Source organism: Danio rerio, chromosome 4, assembly GCF_052040795.2.
Source record: "Danio rerio strain M-AB ecotype USA chromosome 4, GRCz13ab, whole genome shotgun sequence".
NCBI lineage: Eukaryota > Metazoa > Chordata > Actinopteri > Cypriniformes > Danionidae > Danio > Danio rerio.
The window spans coordinates 8,060,338-8,075,947 of NC_141024.2; the positions used below are offsets into that span (position 1 = coordinate 8,060,338).

Below are 15,610 nucleotides of genomic sequence, written 5' to 3' on the forward strand. Positions count from 1 at the left end.
CTTTGACAACAGCGACACCAGATCAGCACAGGTACACCGTTTTACTGGCGTCAAGCTGAGCTCCAGCAGATGACAGCTCAGTGACAGACTCATAATGTCAGTCAACAGCAGATATTACAGCCCGACAGTGAAGAAAAGCCACACCAAGTGCAGAAATAGAGAGTAACGCGACTCACCTGTAAGGGACTTTGCTTCGTTGGTTTAGTTTGTAGTGATGTTGTTGTAGTGTTTGTGTTCAGTCATTGCTCTCTCTCTCTCTCTCCTCTGCAGCAGTGAAGATACACACTTGTGTCTGTTGTGTTTCTGCTGCAGATCTTTGACCTGTGTTCAACAGCTGATGCTCCTCCACACGCTCCTCCACATCCAGGCGGATTCACAGCTCCAGGAAAGGTATTTATGAGCTCATATTTCCAGTAGAGAGTCCAGAAAGTGTGTTTGTTGTGCTGCTGCTCTGTCGCGTGTTTGTTGGGGGAGGGACTTTCTGTGGAGAGCATGTGATTGGCCAGATTTGGTGTAGAGTCATCAGTACAGTATGAGGAGACTTTAGATGTAAATGATGATATTTTCCAGTGTTTAATTGTGTTTAGTGACATTTAAAGCCCCACAAGCAGCTGTAAGATAATTTGAAACATGTTCATGTGTCTGATTGAAGAATAAGTATGTTTTTCACATTTTGAATAGTGAAATATAATAATATATTCGCATATGATGCAGTTTACATTTATTTAAAATAATTTACATTTGATATGAATTATTTGTGTTTATTTCGTTTTTTTTTTTCAAAATGTGTAGAATGTGGTTATCCTCCCATTGGAGAAAGAAATGTGGGTTTATGTGTGTGGTGATGGTGTAGTGGTCAGAGCACACAGCAGGACATCTGAAGCTGTCACAGCATACCTGGGTTCAAATCCAAGAACTGCAGCTGCTTTTTACTGCTGAGATAATCAGAAAAACAACAAAGTATTTTTATGTGTGTGTTCCCACTCTATAACCTTGCACTTGTGCTGGTGTGAGTCACACATCAAGGTGGGTTTCGTACCCAGGCCTCTGTCGTTACCTTGTCCACCGCAATCTTGGTTTCATCCACTAGCCCATCATGGCTTTCAGTCTGTCAGCTGCTGTTTGGGCCACACCTTTTGATTGAATTCCAGCAACCGAAAGTAAAGTAAGCAATAGTGGGCTTTGAACCCATGTCTCCTGTGTGTCAGGCAGAGGCTCATCCACTGAACCACAAGGCTTGACATCAGGCAGTAGTTGTTTTGTGAACCAAATTACAAAGAAACATATGTCAAACCTTGTTCATGATGAAAACAGTGATAAAGCCTCATTCAGACACATTGTTCACCATCTAGACTCAGTGGCTCAAGTCATAAACTATTGATCTTTAATCAAGGAGACCCGGGTTCAAACCTCACTATGGCTAATGTCCATCTTGACCTCATTATACTGACCAGGAGCCCCTGATGATGGAACGAAACCCATGATGGGTGAATAAACACAAGTTCTCTGAGGAAGAGACTCATAAAGACAAGAGTTCAAATCTGACTTGTATCTCGATCTAGCAGAAATGAGATTCGATCCTTCACACTTCTAAATAGAAGGCGAACGCTCATCCTTTGAGCCACAGGGTTTGACATTTGGCAATGGGTTTTTCGTGGCCCAAATTACAAAGAAACATGTGTCAAACCCTGGTCGTTATGAGAATAGTCATAAACCCCCAATCTGACCTCACCTTCACTGTCCAGACTCAGTGGCTCAGGTCTTAATGTGTTGATCTTTAATCTAAGAGACCCGGGTTCAAACCTCACCATGGCTAATGTCCCACTGAGTTCATTATGTTCATCAAGATGATGGACGCTGATGTGAAACTAATGATGGTTGATGAGTGAATAAACACAAGTTCTCTGAGGAAGAGACTCATAAAGACAAGGGTTCAGATCTGACATATATCTTGTTTTATTGAATCAGCTCACACACAGGTCAGCAGTCCAACATCAGTTCCAGCAAGTGTTCAGACATGGAGATCTGTGGCTCTGTGGTAAGAGCGCTGCCCCACGGCTTCAGGGGTTGCTGGTTCAAGGCCAGCCAGAACTCTGCGATATGAGTGAATGGTGAGTGAGTGTGAGGCGCGCCTGAAGAAGGGGGGATACCAGTTCGGTCTCCCCCTGGAGCTTCCGGAGCCGTGTCCAGCAGGGGTTATACTTTACAGCCTGGCAAAAAATTTAAAATGAATGTATAAAAATTCTGGACCTGCGTCCCTTCCCCACCCGTTTCGGTTACCATCATTTACTTTGTAGAGGAGTGACCCTCCACAAAGCAAATGATGGTAACCGACATGTGGAATAGCCACATACACACAACCAATCACACACATGATCTACATCACCTGTGCAGCAGCAGATGATCATCATCAGTACAGTCAGTGTCTGTCCACTCGTCTCTGCTTCTGTTCAACATGCTTACAGTCCACAACACTTCACTGATCCTGTAGAGTCGACACACAAATCAACACATTATTACACACGCTGAATATCTGATCTAACAATAGACAAATAGACAAATATTACATGTGTATCAAATATTGCGCCCTCCTGTGGAGATATTTCTGAATTACACCACTGCGAACTTGATGAATTCTAAATATTCGCCCTCGTGTGGTGATTTTGGTGAATGACACCACTGCATATCTAATAGTGTGAATTTAAACATGTCGCCCTCCTGTGGAGATATTTCTGAATTACACCTTTGCAGTTCAGTTGATTTGAAAGATTGTGCTGTTGTTTTTCCTGAACTTCAGCACAGCAAATGTAAAGCACTGAGATTTCACCTTCCTGTGGCGCAGCTGTAGTTATGTGTATTTTCCTCCACTGATGCTGAAAACCAGAAACACTTTATTGTGTAAAAGGAAGCAGAAAGTCTTGAGGTCTAAACTAAAAAAGTAATTATTATTAAATAGAGACTTATCATCAAATGCTAAATATCACAGTTTTTATGGGGATCTTCAAATGACAGCGAGGTTTGAGTAAACTGAGGTCATCGTGAGCAAAGTTCTGCTTCCTGTTGAAGCGAGTCGTTTTCTGTCTTCATCCGTTTCAGGAAGGATCAAAATCTGTTCTTGTTGACTTTATTATTATGATTATTTGAATCAGTTTTTAACCTTTGACATGATTTTGATCAGTGACTGAAGTTAAACATGACCTAATGTAGTGATGTGTTCAGCTGAAGCGTCTGTGTCTGTCAAATCTCTATTTTCAGGATCTGGATAATTCTTCAACTACGAGCACTTTTATGTCCTTTGATCAAATATCCAAACATATATATAATTTTGTTCAAATTCCTCTTTCTTTGTCAAACTAACAATAAAACCTACTTAAAAAATGTAAAACCAAAACAAAATGAGGGTAAATAAGAGTGTTTTGTATATTTGAAAGGCTTGTATCAAGTCAAAGTTAATCGGTGAAGCTATTTTTCATTATTTTTCACAATAAACTGTTGAAATGTCATTTCCATCACCACACACATTATTAAAAACATTTAAAAAGTTCTCATCACACATTAAAGTGTATTCACAATGTATGAGTTTATGCTCTATTTAATATACAAATTCAGTTTATTTATTTTCTAATAAGCTCTTAACCAAATTAATATTAAGTTTTAGAGTGTGACAGGTGTACAATTCAGCACACAACTAATTTATTTCACTGACAAATGTATAATTATTATCGATATTGTGGAAATATTTGGTTAAACTAGATACAAAAATGATCTTAGACAATGTTTGACTGCCATCATTTATGTCATTTACAAATATAAGCTGTATATTGAGATGTGCTGGAATTGACATTTGTTCAGTTCACGATGAAGAAAATGTTTCTCTTCTTATCTGAGTTTGTCCTCTTACAGATCTTTAAACTAGACAAAGTGTTTAAACTTATGAGGCTATGTTACGTTAATTTTGAACAAGTTTTTTTTACTCAACTTCACAAGGCTAAAAGTGCCCGTAGTTGAAGAATGGCCCATCTACCAAGCCAGGTCAGAGGTCATGGAGAGCTCTCGAGGGGAACTGGATTCCTGGTGGATTAAAACAACTGATTCCTGAGTTTTTCTATTTTATGTGTAAATTCTCTGTAAAGTAATTTTCTTTGTATGCAGAAGAGATTTTCTGTCTTAGTGTAAGGCAGGGAGATCGACCAGCGAACTCAATGCCAGTGTGAAGCCCTCCTGCCGCAGAACCACAAACTATCTCCAGTGAATTCTCCTAATTTTATTAAATCTCCGGCTCAGAGTCTTCTCTTGATCTGACACAGCAGTCGTTTTTGGTCTCAACTGTTCATTTCCCTCCTAACAATGTCAATATAATTATTAAAGCATATACTCAATCATCTAATCATTCATGGGTCATTATTTGTGCTCACTTTATATTGAACTTCAGCACAAATGCTTGATGAACAATGTGGAAATATCAAACCAATACGAATGTAATATGAAACAATCTCCAGAAGCTGATGATGACAGACTTGACATCAAATATTGATCAATTAAATGCTAAACATGAATATTGAACCTCCAAGCTTGTGACTTTCTCACCATGATGTTCTTCACTCCAGATGATCATTTAGCCTGTAGGTAATTAATGCGCCACTCATCAATAAAGACACATAGAACTTGTTTGATGAGCTCTTATATTGGGGATGCAGAATGTTTTCATTGCTTACAGATTTAATTGATGCAGACACAAATGATAATTTTACCAACAAAAATACGAACACATTTCCTTTACTAAATGCCTTATGAAGATATAAACATGACTTTCTGCTTTTGTAAAATACTATATTGTATTAAACTGTTCATTAAGTTTTAAATTATAAGTACGACCACTAGAGGGCAGCAGCTCTTTTAGCCTGAACACCTTTGACAACAGCGACACCAGATCAGCACAGGTACACCGTTTTACTGGCGTCAAGTTGAGCTCCAGCAGATGACAGCTCAGTGACAGACTCATAATGTCAGTCAACAGCAGATATTACAGCCCGACAGCGAAGAAAAGCAACACCAAGTGCAGAAATGGAGAGTAACGCGACTCACCTGTAAGGGACTTTGCTTGGTTGGTTTAGTTTGTAGTGATGTTGTTGTAGTGTTTGTGTTCAGTCTTTGCTCTCTCTCTCTCTCTCCTCTGCAGCAGTGAAGATACACACGTGTGTCTGTTGTGTTTCTGCTGCAGATCTTTGAGCTGCGCTCAACAGCTGACGCTCCTCCACACGCTCCTCCACATCCAGGCGGATTCACAGCTCCAGGAAAGGTATTTATGAGCTCATATTTACAGTAGAGAGTCCAGAAAGTGTGTTTGTTGTGCTGCTGCTCTGTCGCGTGTTTGTTGGGGGAGGGACTTTCTGTGGAGAGCATGTGATTGGCCAGATTTGGTGTAGAGTCATCAGTACAGTATGAGGAGACTTTAGATGTAAATGATGATATTTTCCAGTGTTTAATTGTGTTTAGTGACATTTAAAGCCCCACAAGCAGCTGTAAGATAATTTGAAACATGTTCATGTGTCTGATTGAAAAATAAGCATGTTTTCCACATTTTGAATAGTGAAATATAATAATATATTCGCATATGATGCAGTTTACATTTATTTAAAATAATTTACATTTGATATGAATTATTTGTGCTTATTTAGTTTTTTTTTTTCAAAATGTGCAGAATGTGGTTATCCTGCCATTGGAGACAGAAATGTGGGTTGACGTGTGTGGTGATGGTGTAGTGGTCAGAGCACACATCATGACATCTGAAGATGTCACAGCACACCTGGGTTCAAATCCAAGCACTGCTGCTGCTTTTTACTGCTGAGATAATCAGAAAAAAACAACATAGTAATTTTATGTGTGTGTTCCCACTCTAATTACCCTGCACTTGCAGTGGTGTGAGCCAGACATCGAGGTGGGTTTCATACCCAGGACTCGGTCGTTACCTTGTCTACTGCAACTATGTGTTCTTCCACTAGCCCATCATGGCTTTCAGTCTGTCAGCTGCTGTTTGGGCCACACTGTTTGATTGAATCCCAGCAACCGAAAGTAAAGTAAGCAATAGAGGGGTTTGAACCCATGTCTCCTGTATGGCAGGCGAAGGCTCATCCACTGAACCACAGGGCTTGACATCAGGCAATGGTTGTTTTGTGAACCAAATTACAAAGAAACACATGTCAAACCTTGTTCATGATGAAAACAGTGATAAAGCCTCATTCAGACACATTGTTCACCATCTAGACTCAGTGGCTCAAGTCATAAACTATTGATCTTTAATCAAGGAGACCCGGGTTCAAACCTCACTATGGCTAATGTCCATCTTGACCTCATTATACTGACCAGGAGCCCCTGATGATGGAACGAAACCCATGATGGGTGAATAAACACAAGTTCTCTGAGGAAGAGACTCATAAAGACAAGAGTTCAAATCTGACTTGTATCTCGATCTAGCAGAAATGAGATTCGATCCTTCACACTTCTAAATAGCAGGCGAACGCTCATCCTTTGAGCCACAGGGTTTGACATTTGGCAGCAGGTTTTTCGTGGCCCAAATTACAAAGAAACATGTGTTAAACCGTGGTCGTTATGAGAATAGTGATAAACCCCCAATCTGACATCTCCTTCACTGTCCATACTCAGTGGTTCAGGTCATAAAGTGATGAACTTTGATCTAGGAGACCCGGGTTCAATCCTCACTATGGTTAATGTCTAACTGGGTTCATTATGTTCACCAAGATGATGGACGCTGATGTGAAACTAATGATGGTTGATGAGTGAATAAACACAAGTTCTCTGAGGAAGAGACTCATAAAGACAAGGGTTCAGATCTGACATATATCTTGTTTTATTGAATCAGCTCACACACAGGTCAGCAGTCCAACATCAGTTCCAGCAAGTGTTCAGACATGGAGATCTGTGGCTCTGTGGTAAGAGCGCTGCCCCACGGCTTCAGGGGTTGCTGGTTCAAGGCCAGCCAGAACTCTGCGATATGAGTGAATGGTGAGTGAGTGAGTGTGAGGCGCGCCTGAAGAAGGGGGGATACCAGTTCGGTCTCCCCCTGGAGCTTCCGGAGCCGTGTCCAGCAGGGGTTATACTTTACAGCCTGGCAAAAAATTTAAAATGAACTGTATAAAATTTCTGGACCTGCGTCCCTTCCCCACCCGTTTCGGTTACCATGATTTACTTTGTAGAGGAGTGACCCTCCACAAAGCAAATGATGGTAACCGACATGTGGAATAGCCACATACACACAACCAATCACACGCATGATGTACATCACCTGTGCAGCAGCAGATGATCATCATCATTACAGTCAGTGTCTGTCCACTCGTCTCTGCTTCTGTTCAACAAGCTTACAGTCCACAACACTTCACTGATCCTGTAGAGTCGACACACAAATCAACACATTATTACACACGCTGAATATCTGATCTAACAATAGACAAATAGACAAATATTACATGTGTATCAAATATTGCGCCCTCCTGTGGAGATTTTTCTGAACTACACTTTTGCAAATCTTGAACCAATGAATTTAAAATATTCGCCCTCTTGTGGGGATTTTTGTGGACTGCACTGCTGCCGCTCTAAAATAAGAACGTTTCTCCCTCCTGTGGAGATATTTATGAATTACACCACTGCCAATCTAATGAATTTAAAATATTTGCCCTTGTGTGGTGATTTTGGTGAATTACACCACTGCAAATCTCATTGACTGAATGTAAACATGTCGCCCTCCTGTGGAGATATTTCTGAATTACACCTTTGCAGATTTATTGATTTGAAAGATTGTGCTGATTTTTGTGGTTTTCAGCACAGTAAATGTAGGTAAAGTCTAGATCGGATATGCGGCCGGCCGGGAGTGCAATATGCACATTAATAAAGCAGCATTTTTTTGACACTGTATAACAATAATTAATATTTTCACAGTACTGTGAGGGTTGGGTTTTATTGGGTACATTTTATTGGGTAATTTAATAGATAACATAACTAATAATCGGTACAACTACAGTTTTTACATTACTGTGACGGTTGGGTTTAGGGTTGGGGTGGGGGTAGACGTTAATAAAATACAACAAATGAGAAATTTAATAAACAATAGAAATAATTTGCGTTAACTTCCGGCCGCAAACGTATCTGCTCTAGCAACAACCGTAAATGTAAAGCACTGAGATTTCTCCTTCCTGTGGTGCAGCTGTAGTTGTGTGTATTTTTATCCACTGATGCTGACAACCGACATTTTATTGCCCTCGTTTAGAGATTTCTCAGAAGTACACCATAACAAATCTTATGAGTTTAAAATATTATGATATATATTACTCTTGTGCTGATGTTTGTAAACTGCACTGCTGCTGTTATAAAATAATGAAGTTAAACGTTTCACGCTTGTGTACAGATATTTCTGAATTACACCTTTGCAAATCGAATGATTCTGAGGTGCTGCATATTCTGCATTGATTCAATAAGTTCAATTGTTCTCTGATATTTAGTAGGTTTGTGATTTGTTTAGGTAAACCTCCAGAAACAGTTTAATATGCTCATTCATTTCCTATAAAATATGACTAGAGTCAGAAGGTTCATATCAACCATATTTATGAATTTGAGTAAGCTGTGATCTGACTTGCGGCCTGCATTATTGTGTTATGGATAAATTTAGGCTACATTATAATTAAACTTAACAAAAGAGACCGGCAGAGATTTATTCTGTTGTATTTTGAAGCTCTGATATAAAACAGGCAGAATTAATATCAACCTCTGCTTCAACTGTTGGTGTTTAATAAAGTGTTTTGCAGTTCTTTCACTACTGAAAGATTACAGTAATAGCCGAGTGATTGACTATTTTTAAATGTGCATTTTGTAGTATGTACACACTTATACTCAGCAGACTACAAAATACTCTTATATAGATCAAAATGGCAGAGGACTAAGCAGTGCACTGAATGTGGATAATATGAATGTGTTTGTGAATCAGCTGATGTCCACAGTAGACTGTAAACAAACACAGTGAAACTCTGCTATTGGACATCTCCACTGATTTATTTATTCTTCAGGACTCAAATTCTTAAATTTGACATAAAAATTGTGCAGCATCCATAGAAACGTCTGAAATGTTTATTTGACAAGCACATACCAACTTCATCTGCAGTAAAGACAGTAAAACAAATCAATACAGCTTCAGCTGCTCTCTGTTTAAAGTCATTTTCTCAGTTCAAGCGGACATTCACTGATCAGTTTGTTTATGTTTTACATTTTATTCAACAATATTTTTTATGTTAAGCCTGAAATCAATAGTTTTTTGAAAATTGTTTCGTATTTTAATGATAATTATTTGATATTTCTACACTGTCAATCAAAAATATGCCCTGAAACTCTAAATAATGTGAGAAAATTAATCACTTATGAATGATTAGATGTTTGAGTATATGCTTTAAACATTAAAAATTAGTTAAACAGACAGACATGTAGCAAAACTGTGCTCACGATGATCTGAGTTTAATTCCTGCCTCTCTGCCGATCCTGATTTAAATAGTATTTATTTATTCAGCGAGCTGCTCTTTTAGTCTGAACACCTTTGACAACAGCGACACCAGATCAGCACAGGTACACCGTTTTACTGGCGTCAAGTTGAGCTCCAGCAGATGACAGCTCAGTGACAGACTCATAATGTCAGTCAACAGCAGATATTACAGCCCGACAGTGAAGAAAAGCCACACCAAGTGCAGAAATGGAGAGTAACGCGACTCACCTGTAAGGGACTTTGCTTCGTTGGTTTAGTTTGTAGTGATGTTGTTGTAGTGTTTGTGTTCAGTCATTGCTCTCTCTCTCTCTCTCCTCTGCAGCAGTGAAGATACACACGTGTGTCTGTTGTGTTTCTGCTGCAGATCTTTGAGCTGCGCTCAACAGCTGACGCTCCTCCACACGCTCCTCCACATCCAGGCGGATTCACAGCTCCAGGAAAGGTATTTATGAGCTCATATTTCCAGTAGAGAGTCCAGAAAGTGTGTTTGTTGTGCTGCTGCTCTGTCGCGTGTTTGTTGGGGGAGGGACTTTCTGTGGAGAGCATGTGATTGGCCAGATTTGGTGTAGAGTCATCAGTACAGTATGAGGAGACTTTAGATGTAAATGATGATATTTTCCAGTGTTTAATTGTGTTTAGTGACATTTAAAGCCCCACAAGCAGCTGTAAGATAATTTGAAACATGTTCATGTGTCTGATTGAAGAATAAGCATGTTTTTCACATTTTGAATAGTGAAATATAATAATATATTCGCATATGATGCAGTTTACATTTATTTAAAATAATTTACATTTGATATGAATTATTTGTGTTTATTTAGTTTTTTTTTTTCAAAATGTGCAGAATGTGGTTATCCTGCCATTGGAGAAAGAAATGTGGGTTTATGTGTGTGGTGATGGTGTAGTGGTCAGAGCACACAGCAGGACATCTGAAGCTGTCACAGCACACCTGGGTTCAAATCCAAGCACTACTGCTGCTTTTTACTGCTGAGATAATCAGAAAAATAACATAGTAATTTTAAGCATGTTCCAGCTCTAATTACCTTGCGTTGGTGTGAGCCACACATCGAGGTGGGTTTCGTACCCAGGCCTCTGTCGTTACCTTTTCCAACACAACCATGTGTTCATCCACTAGCCCATCATGGCTTTCAGTCTGTCAGCTGCTGTTTGGGCCACACTGTCTGATTGAATCCAATCAACCGAAAGTAAAGTAAGCAATAGTGGGATTTGAACCCATGTCTCCTGTATGTCAGGCAGAGGCTCATCCACTGAACCACAGGGCTTGACATCAGGCATTAGTTGTTTTGTGAGCCAAATTACAAAGAAACATATGTCAAACCTTGTTTATGATGAAAACAGTGATAAAGCCTCATTCAGACACATTGTTCACCATCTAGACTCAGTGGCTCGAGTCATAAACTATTGATCTTTAATCAAGGAGACCCGGGTTCAAACCTCACTATGGCTAATGTCCATCTTGATCTCATTATACTGACCAGGAGCCCCTGATGATGGAACGAAACCCATGATGAGTGAATAAACACAAGTTCTCTGAGGAAGAGACTCATAAAGACAAGAGTTCAAATCTGACTTGTATCTCGATCTAGCAGAAATGAGATTCGATCCTTCACACTTCTAAATAGCAGGCGAACGCTCATCCTTTGAGCCAAAGGGTTTGACATTTGGCAGCAGGTTTTTCGTGGCCCAAATTACAAAGAAACATGTGTCAAACCCTGGTCGTTATGAGAATAGTGATAAAGCCCCAATCTGACATCTCCTTCACTGTCCAGATTCAGTGGCTCAGGTCTTAAAGTATTGAGCTTTAATCTAGGAGACCCGGGTTCAAACCTCACCATGGCTAATGTCCCACACAATTCATTATGTTCACCAAGATGATGGACGCTGATGTGAAACTAATGATGGTTGATGAGTGAATAAACACAAGTTCTCTGAGGAAGAGACTCATAAAGACAAGGGTTCAGATCTGACATATATCTTGTTTTATTGAATCAGCTCACACACAGGTCAGCAGTCCAACATCAGTTCCAGCAAGTGTTCAGACATGGAGATCTGTGGCTCTGTGGTAAGAGCGCTGCCCCACGGCTTCAGGGGTTGCTGGTTCAAGGCCAGCCAGAACTCTGCGATATGAGTGAATGGTGAGTGAGTGTGAGGCGCGCCTGAAGAAGGGGGGATACCAGTTCGGTCTCCCCCTGGAGCTTCCGGAGCCGTGTCCAGCAGGGGTTATACTTTACAGCCTGGCAAAAAAATTTAAAATGAACTGTATAAAATTTCTGGACCTGCGTCCCTTCTCCACCCGTTTCGGTTACCATCATTTACTTTGTAGAGGAGTGACCCTCCACAAAGCAAATGATGGTAACCGACATGTGGAACAGACACACACACAACCAATCACACACATGATCTACATCACCTGTGCAGCAGCAGATGATCATCATCAGTACAGTCAGTGTCTGTCCACTCGTCTCTGCTTCTGTTCAACAGACTTACAGTCCACAACACTTCACTGATCCTGTAGAGTCGACACACAAATCAACACATTATTACACACGCTGAATATCTGATCTAACAATAGACAAATAGACAAATATTACATGTGTATCAAATATTGCGCCCTCCTGTGGAGATTTCTCTGAACTACACTTTTGCAAATCTTGAATCTACTGAATTTAAAATATTCGCCCTCTTGTGGGGATTTATGTGGACTGCACTGCTGCCGCTCTAAAATAAGGAAAGTTTCTCCCTCCTGTGGAGATATTTCTGAATTACACCACTGCGAACTTGATGAATTTAAAATGTTCGCCCTCGTGTGGTGATTTTGGTGAATGACACCACTGCATATCTAATAGTGTGAATTTAAACATGTCGCCCTCCTGTGGAGATATTTCTGAATTACACCTTTCCAGTTCAGTTGATTTGAAAGATTGTACTGATGTTTTTCCTGAACTTCAGCACAGCAAATGTAAAGCACTGAGATTTCACCTTCCTGTGGCGCAGCTGTAGTTCTGTGTATTTTCCTCCACCGATGCTGACAACCAGAAACATTTTAATGTGTAAAAGGAAGCAGAAAGTCTTGAGGTCTAAACTAAAAAAGTAATTATTATTAAATAGAGACTTATCATCAAATGCTAAATATCACACAGTTTTTATGGAGATCTTCAAATGACAGCGAGGCTTGAGTTAAACTGAGGTCATCGTGAGCACAGTTCTGCTTCCTGTTGAAGCGAGTCGTTTTCTGTCTTCATCTGTTCAGGAAGGATCAAAATCTGTTCTTGTTGACTTTATTATTATGATTATTTGAATCAGTTTTTAATCTTTGACATGATTTTGATCAGTGACTGAAGTTAAACATGACCTAATGTAGTGATGTGTTCAGCTGAAGCGTCTGTGTCTGTCAAATCTCTATTTTCAGGATCTGGGTAATTCTTCAACTACGAGCACTTTTATGTCCTTTGATCAAATATCCAAACATATATATAATTTTGTTCAAATTCCTCTTTCTTTGTCAAACTAACAATAAAACATACTTAAAAATGTAAAACCAAAACAAAATGAAGGTAAATAAGAGTGTTTTGTATATATGAAAGGCTTGTATCAAGTCAAAGTTAATCGGTGAAGCTATTTTTCAATATTTTTCACAATAAACTGTTGAAATGTCATTTCCATCACCACACACATTATTAAAAACATTTAAAACGTTCTCATCACACATTAAAGTGTATTCACAATGTATGAGTTTATGCTCTATTTAATATACAAATTCAGTTTATTTATTTTCTAATAAGCTCTTAACCAAATTAATATTAAGTTTTAGAGTGTGACAGGTGTACAATTCAGCACACAACTAATTTATTTCACTGACAAATATATAATTATTATCGATATTGTGGAAAGATTTGGTTAAACTAGATACAAAAATGACCTTAGACAATGTTTGACTGCCATCATTTATGTCATTTAGAAATATAAGCTGTATATTGAGATGTGCTGGAATTGACATTTGTTCAGTTCACGATGGAGAAAATGTTTCTCTTCTTATCTAAGTTTGTCCTCTTACAGATCTTAAAACTAGACAAAGTGTTTAAACTTATGAGGCTATGTTACGTTCATTTTGAACAAGTTTTTTTACTCAACTTCACAAGGCTAAAAGTGCCCGTAGTTGAAGAATGGCCCATCTACCAAGGCAGGTCAGAGGTCATGGAGAGCTCTCGAGGGGAACTGGATTCCTGGTGGATTAAAACAACTGATTCCTGAGTTTTTCTATTTTATGTGTAAATTCTCTGTAAAGTAATTTTCTTTGTATGCAGGAGAGATTTTCTGTCTTACTGTAAGGCAGGGAGAACAGCCAGCGAACTCAATGCCAGTGTGAAGCCCTCCTGCCGCAGAACGACAAACTATCTCCAGTAAATTATCTTAATTTCAATGAATCTGCGGCTCAGAGTCTTCTCTTGATCTGACACAGCAGTCGTTTTGGTCTCAACTGTTCATTTCCCTCCTAACAATGTCAAAATAATTATTAAAGCATATACTCAATCATCTAATCATTCATGGGTCATTATTTGTGCTCACTTTATATTGAACTTCAGCACAAATGCTTGATTAACAATGTGGAAATATCAAACCAATACGAATGTAATATGAAACAATTTCCAGAAGCTGATGATGACAGACTTGACATCAAATATTGATCAATTAAATGCTAAACATGAATATTGAACCTCCAAGCTTGTGACTTTCTCACCATGATGTTCTTCACGCCAGATGATCATTTAGCCTGTAGGTAATTAATGCGCCACTCATCAATAAAGACACATAGAACTTGTTTGATGAGCTCTTATATTGGGGATGCAGAATGTTTTCATTGCTTACAGATTTAATTGATGCAGACACAAATGATAATTTTACCAACAAAAATACGAACACATTTCCTTGACTAAATGCCTTATAAAGATATAAAGATGACTTTCTGCTTTTGTAAAATCCTATATTGTATTAAACTGTTCATTGAGTTTTAAATAATAAGTACGACCACTAGAGGGCATCAGCTCTTTTAGCCTGAACACCTTTGACAACAGCGACAACAGATCAGCACAGGTACACCGTTTTACTGGCGTCAAGTTGAGCTCCAGCAGATGACAGCTCAGTGACAGACTCATAATGTCAGTCAACAGCAGATATTACAGCCCGAAGAAAGCGAAGAAAAGCCACACCAAGTGCAGAAATGGAGAGTAACGAGACTCACCTGTAAGGGACTTTGCTTCGTTGGTTTAGTTTGTAGTGATGTTGTTGTAGTGTTTGCGTTCAGTCATTGCTCTCTCTCTCTCTCTCCTCTGCAGCAGTGAAGATACACACGTGTGTCTGTTGTGTTTCTGCTGCAGATCTTTGAGCTGCGCTCAACAGCTGATGCTCCTCCACACGCTCCTCCACATCCAGGCGGATTCACAGCTCCAGGAAAGGTATTTATGAGCTCATATTTCCAGTAGAGAGTCCAGAAAGTGTGTTTGTTGTGCTGCTGCTCTGTCGCGTGTTTGTTGGGGGAGGGACTTTCTGTGGAGAGCATGTGATTGGCCAGATTTGGTGTAGAGTCATCAGTACAGTATGAGGAGACTTTAGAAGTAAATGATGATATTTTCCAGTGTTTAATTGTGTTTAGTGACATTTAAAGCCCCACAAGCAGCTGTAAGATAATTTGAAACATGTTCATGTGTCTGATTGAAGAATAAGCATGTTTTTCACATTTTGAATAGTGAAATATAATAATATATTCGCATATGATGCAGTTTACATTTATTTAAAATAATTTACATTTGATATGAATTATTTGTGTTTATTTAGTTTTTTTTTTTTTTCAAAATGTGTAGAATGTGGTTATCCTCCCATTGGAGAAAGAAATGTGGGTTTATGTGTGTGGTGATGGTGTAGTGGTCAGAGCACACATCATGACATCTGAAGCTGTCACAGCACACCTGGGTTCAAATCCAAGAACTGCTGCTGCTTTTTACTGCTGAGATAATCAGAAAAAAACAAAGTATTGTTATGTTTGTGTTCCCC

At 39.2% G+C, this 15,610-nt stretch overlaps 2 protein-coding genes and 2 long non-coding RNA genes across 11 annotated transcripts in view; 2 read left to right on the top strand and 2 right to left on the bottom strand.

Annotated features, from left to right (window-relative positions):
* LOC147844625 (uncharacterized) overlaps nt 1-4,385 on the top strand; it is a 14,988-nt gene extending 10,603 nt beyond the window's left edge. The window contains exons 1-3 of one of the 2 annotated variants that reach the window (XR_015942216.1): nt 28-178; nt 274-390; nt 1,969-4,385. Coding sequence is in view for 1 of the 2 variants with exons in the window: in XM_088649953.1 (XP_088506079.1) it covers nt 313-390; nt 1,969-2,104 (214 nt within the window). In the remaining variant the exon portion in view is untranslated. Of the gene's footprint in view, nt 1-27; nt 179-273; nt 391-1,968 lie in introns of those variants that run through there. The other variant, XM_088649953.1, reaches the window with a different exon arrangement.
* Nucleotides 1-5,373, bottom strand: part of LOC148679925 (uncharacterized) — a 14,066-nt gene extending 8,693 nt beyond the window's left edge. The window contains exons 1-3 of the long non-coding RNA XR_015942241.1: nt 5,086-5,373; nt 2,387-2,485; nt 177-2,210 (exon numbers count right to left, since the gene is read on the bottom strand). This is a non-coding gene — a long non-coding RNA (uncharacterized LOC148679925). The remainder of the gene's footprint in view (nt 1-176; nt 2,211-2,386; nt 2,486-5,085) is intronic.
* LOC147844627 (uncharacterized) overlaps nt 4,933-15,610 on the top strand; it is a 29,479-nt gene continuing 18,801 nt past the window's right edge. For 2 of the 7 annotated variants that reach the window (XR_015942215.1, XR_015482651.2), the window contains exons 1-2: nt 14,646-14,803; nt 14,896-15,015. Coding sequence is in view for 2 of the 7 variants with exons in the window: in XM_088649951.1 (XP_088506077.1) it covers nt 5,065-5,087; nt 5,180-5,299; nt 9,864-9,983; nt 11,555-11,690 (399 nt within the window). In the remaining 5 variants the exon portion in view is untranslated. Of the gene's footprint in view, nt 5,088-5,179; nt 5,300-6,880; nt 7,017-9,616; nt 9,772-9,863; nt 9,984-11,554; nt 14,096-14,645; nt 14,804-14,895; nt 15,057-15,610 lie in introns of those variants that run through there. The other 5 variants (XR_015942211.1, XM_088649951.1, XM_088649952.1 and 2 more) reach the window with 5 other exon arrangements.
* LOC148679926 (uncharacterized) lies at nt 6,845-15,089 on the bottom strand. The gene is made up of 5 exons (XR_015942231.1): nt 14,802-15,089; nt 11,973-12,071; nt 9,770-11,796; nt 7,304-7,402; nt 6,845-7,126 (listed from the first exon to the last, which is right to left on the bottom strand). It is a non-coding gene; the product is annotated as an uncharacterized LOC148679926 (long non-coding RNA).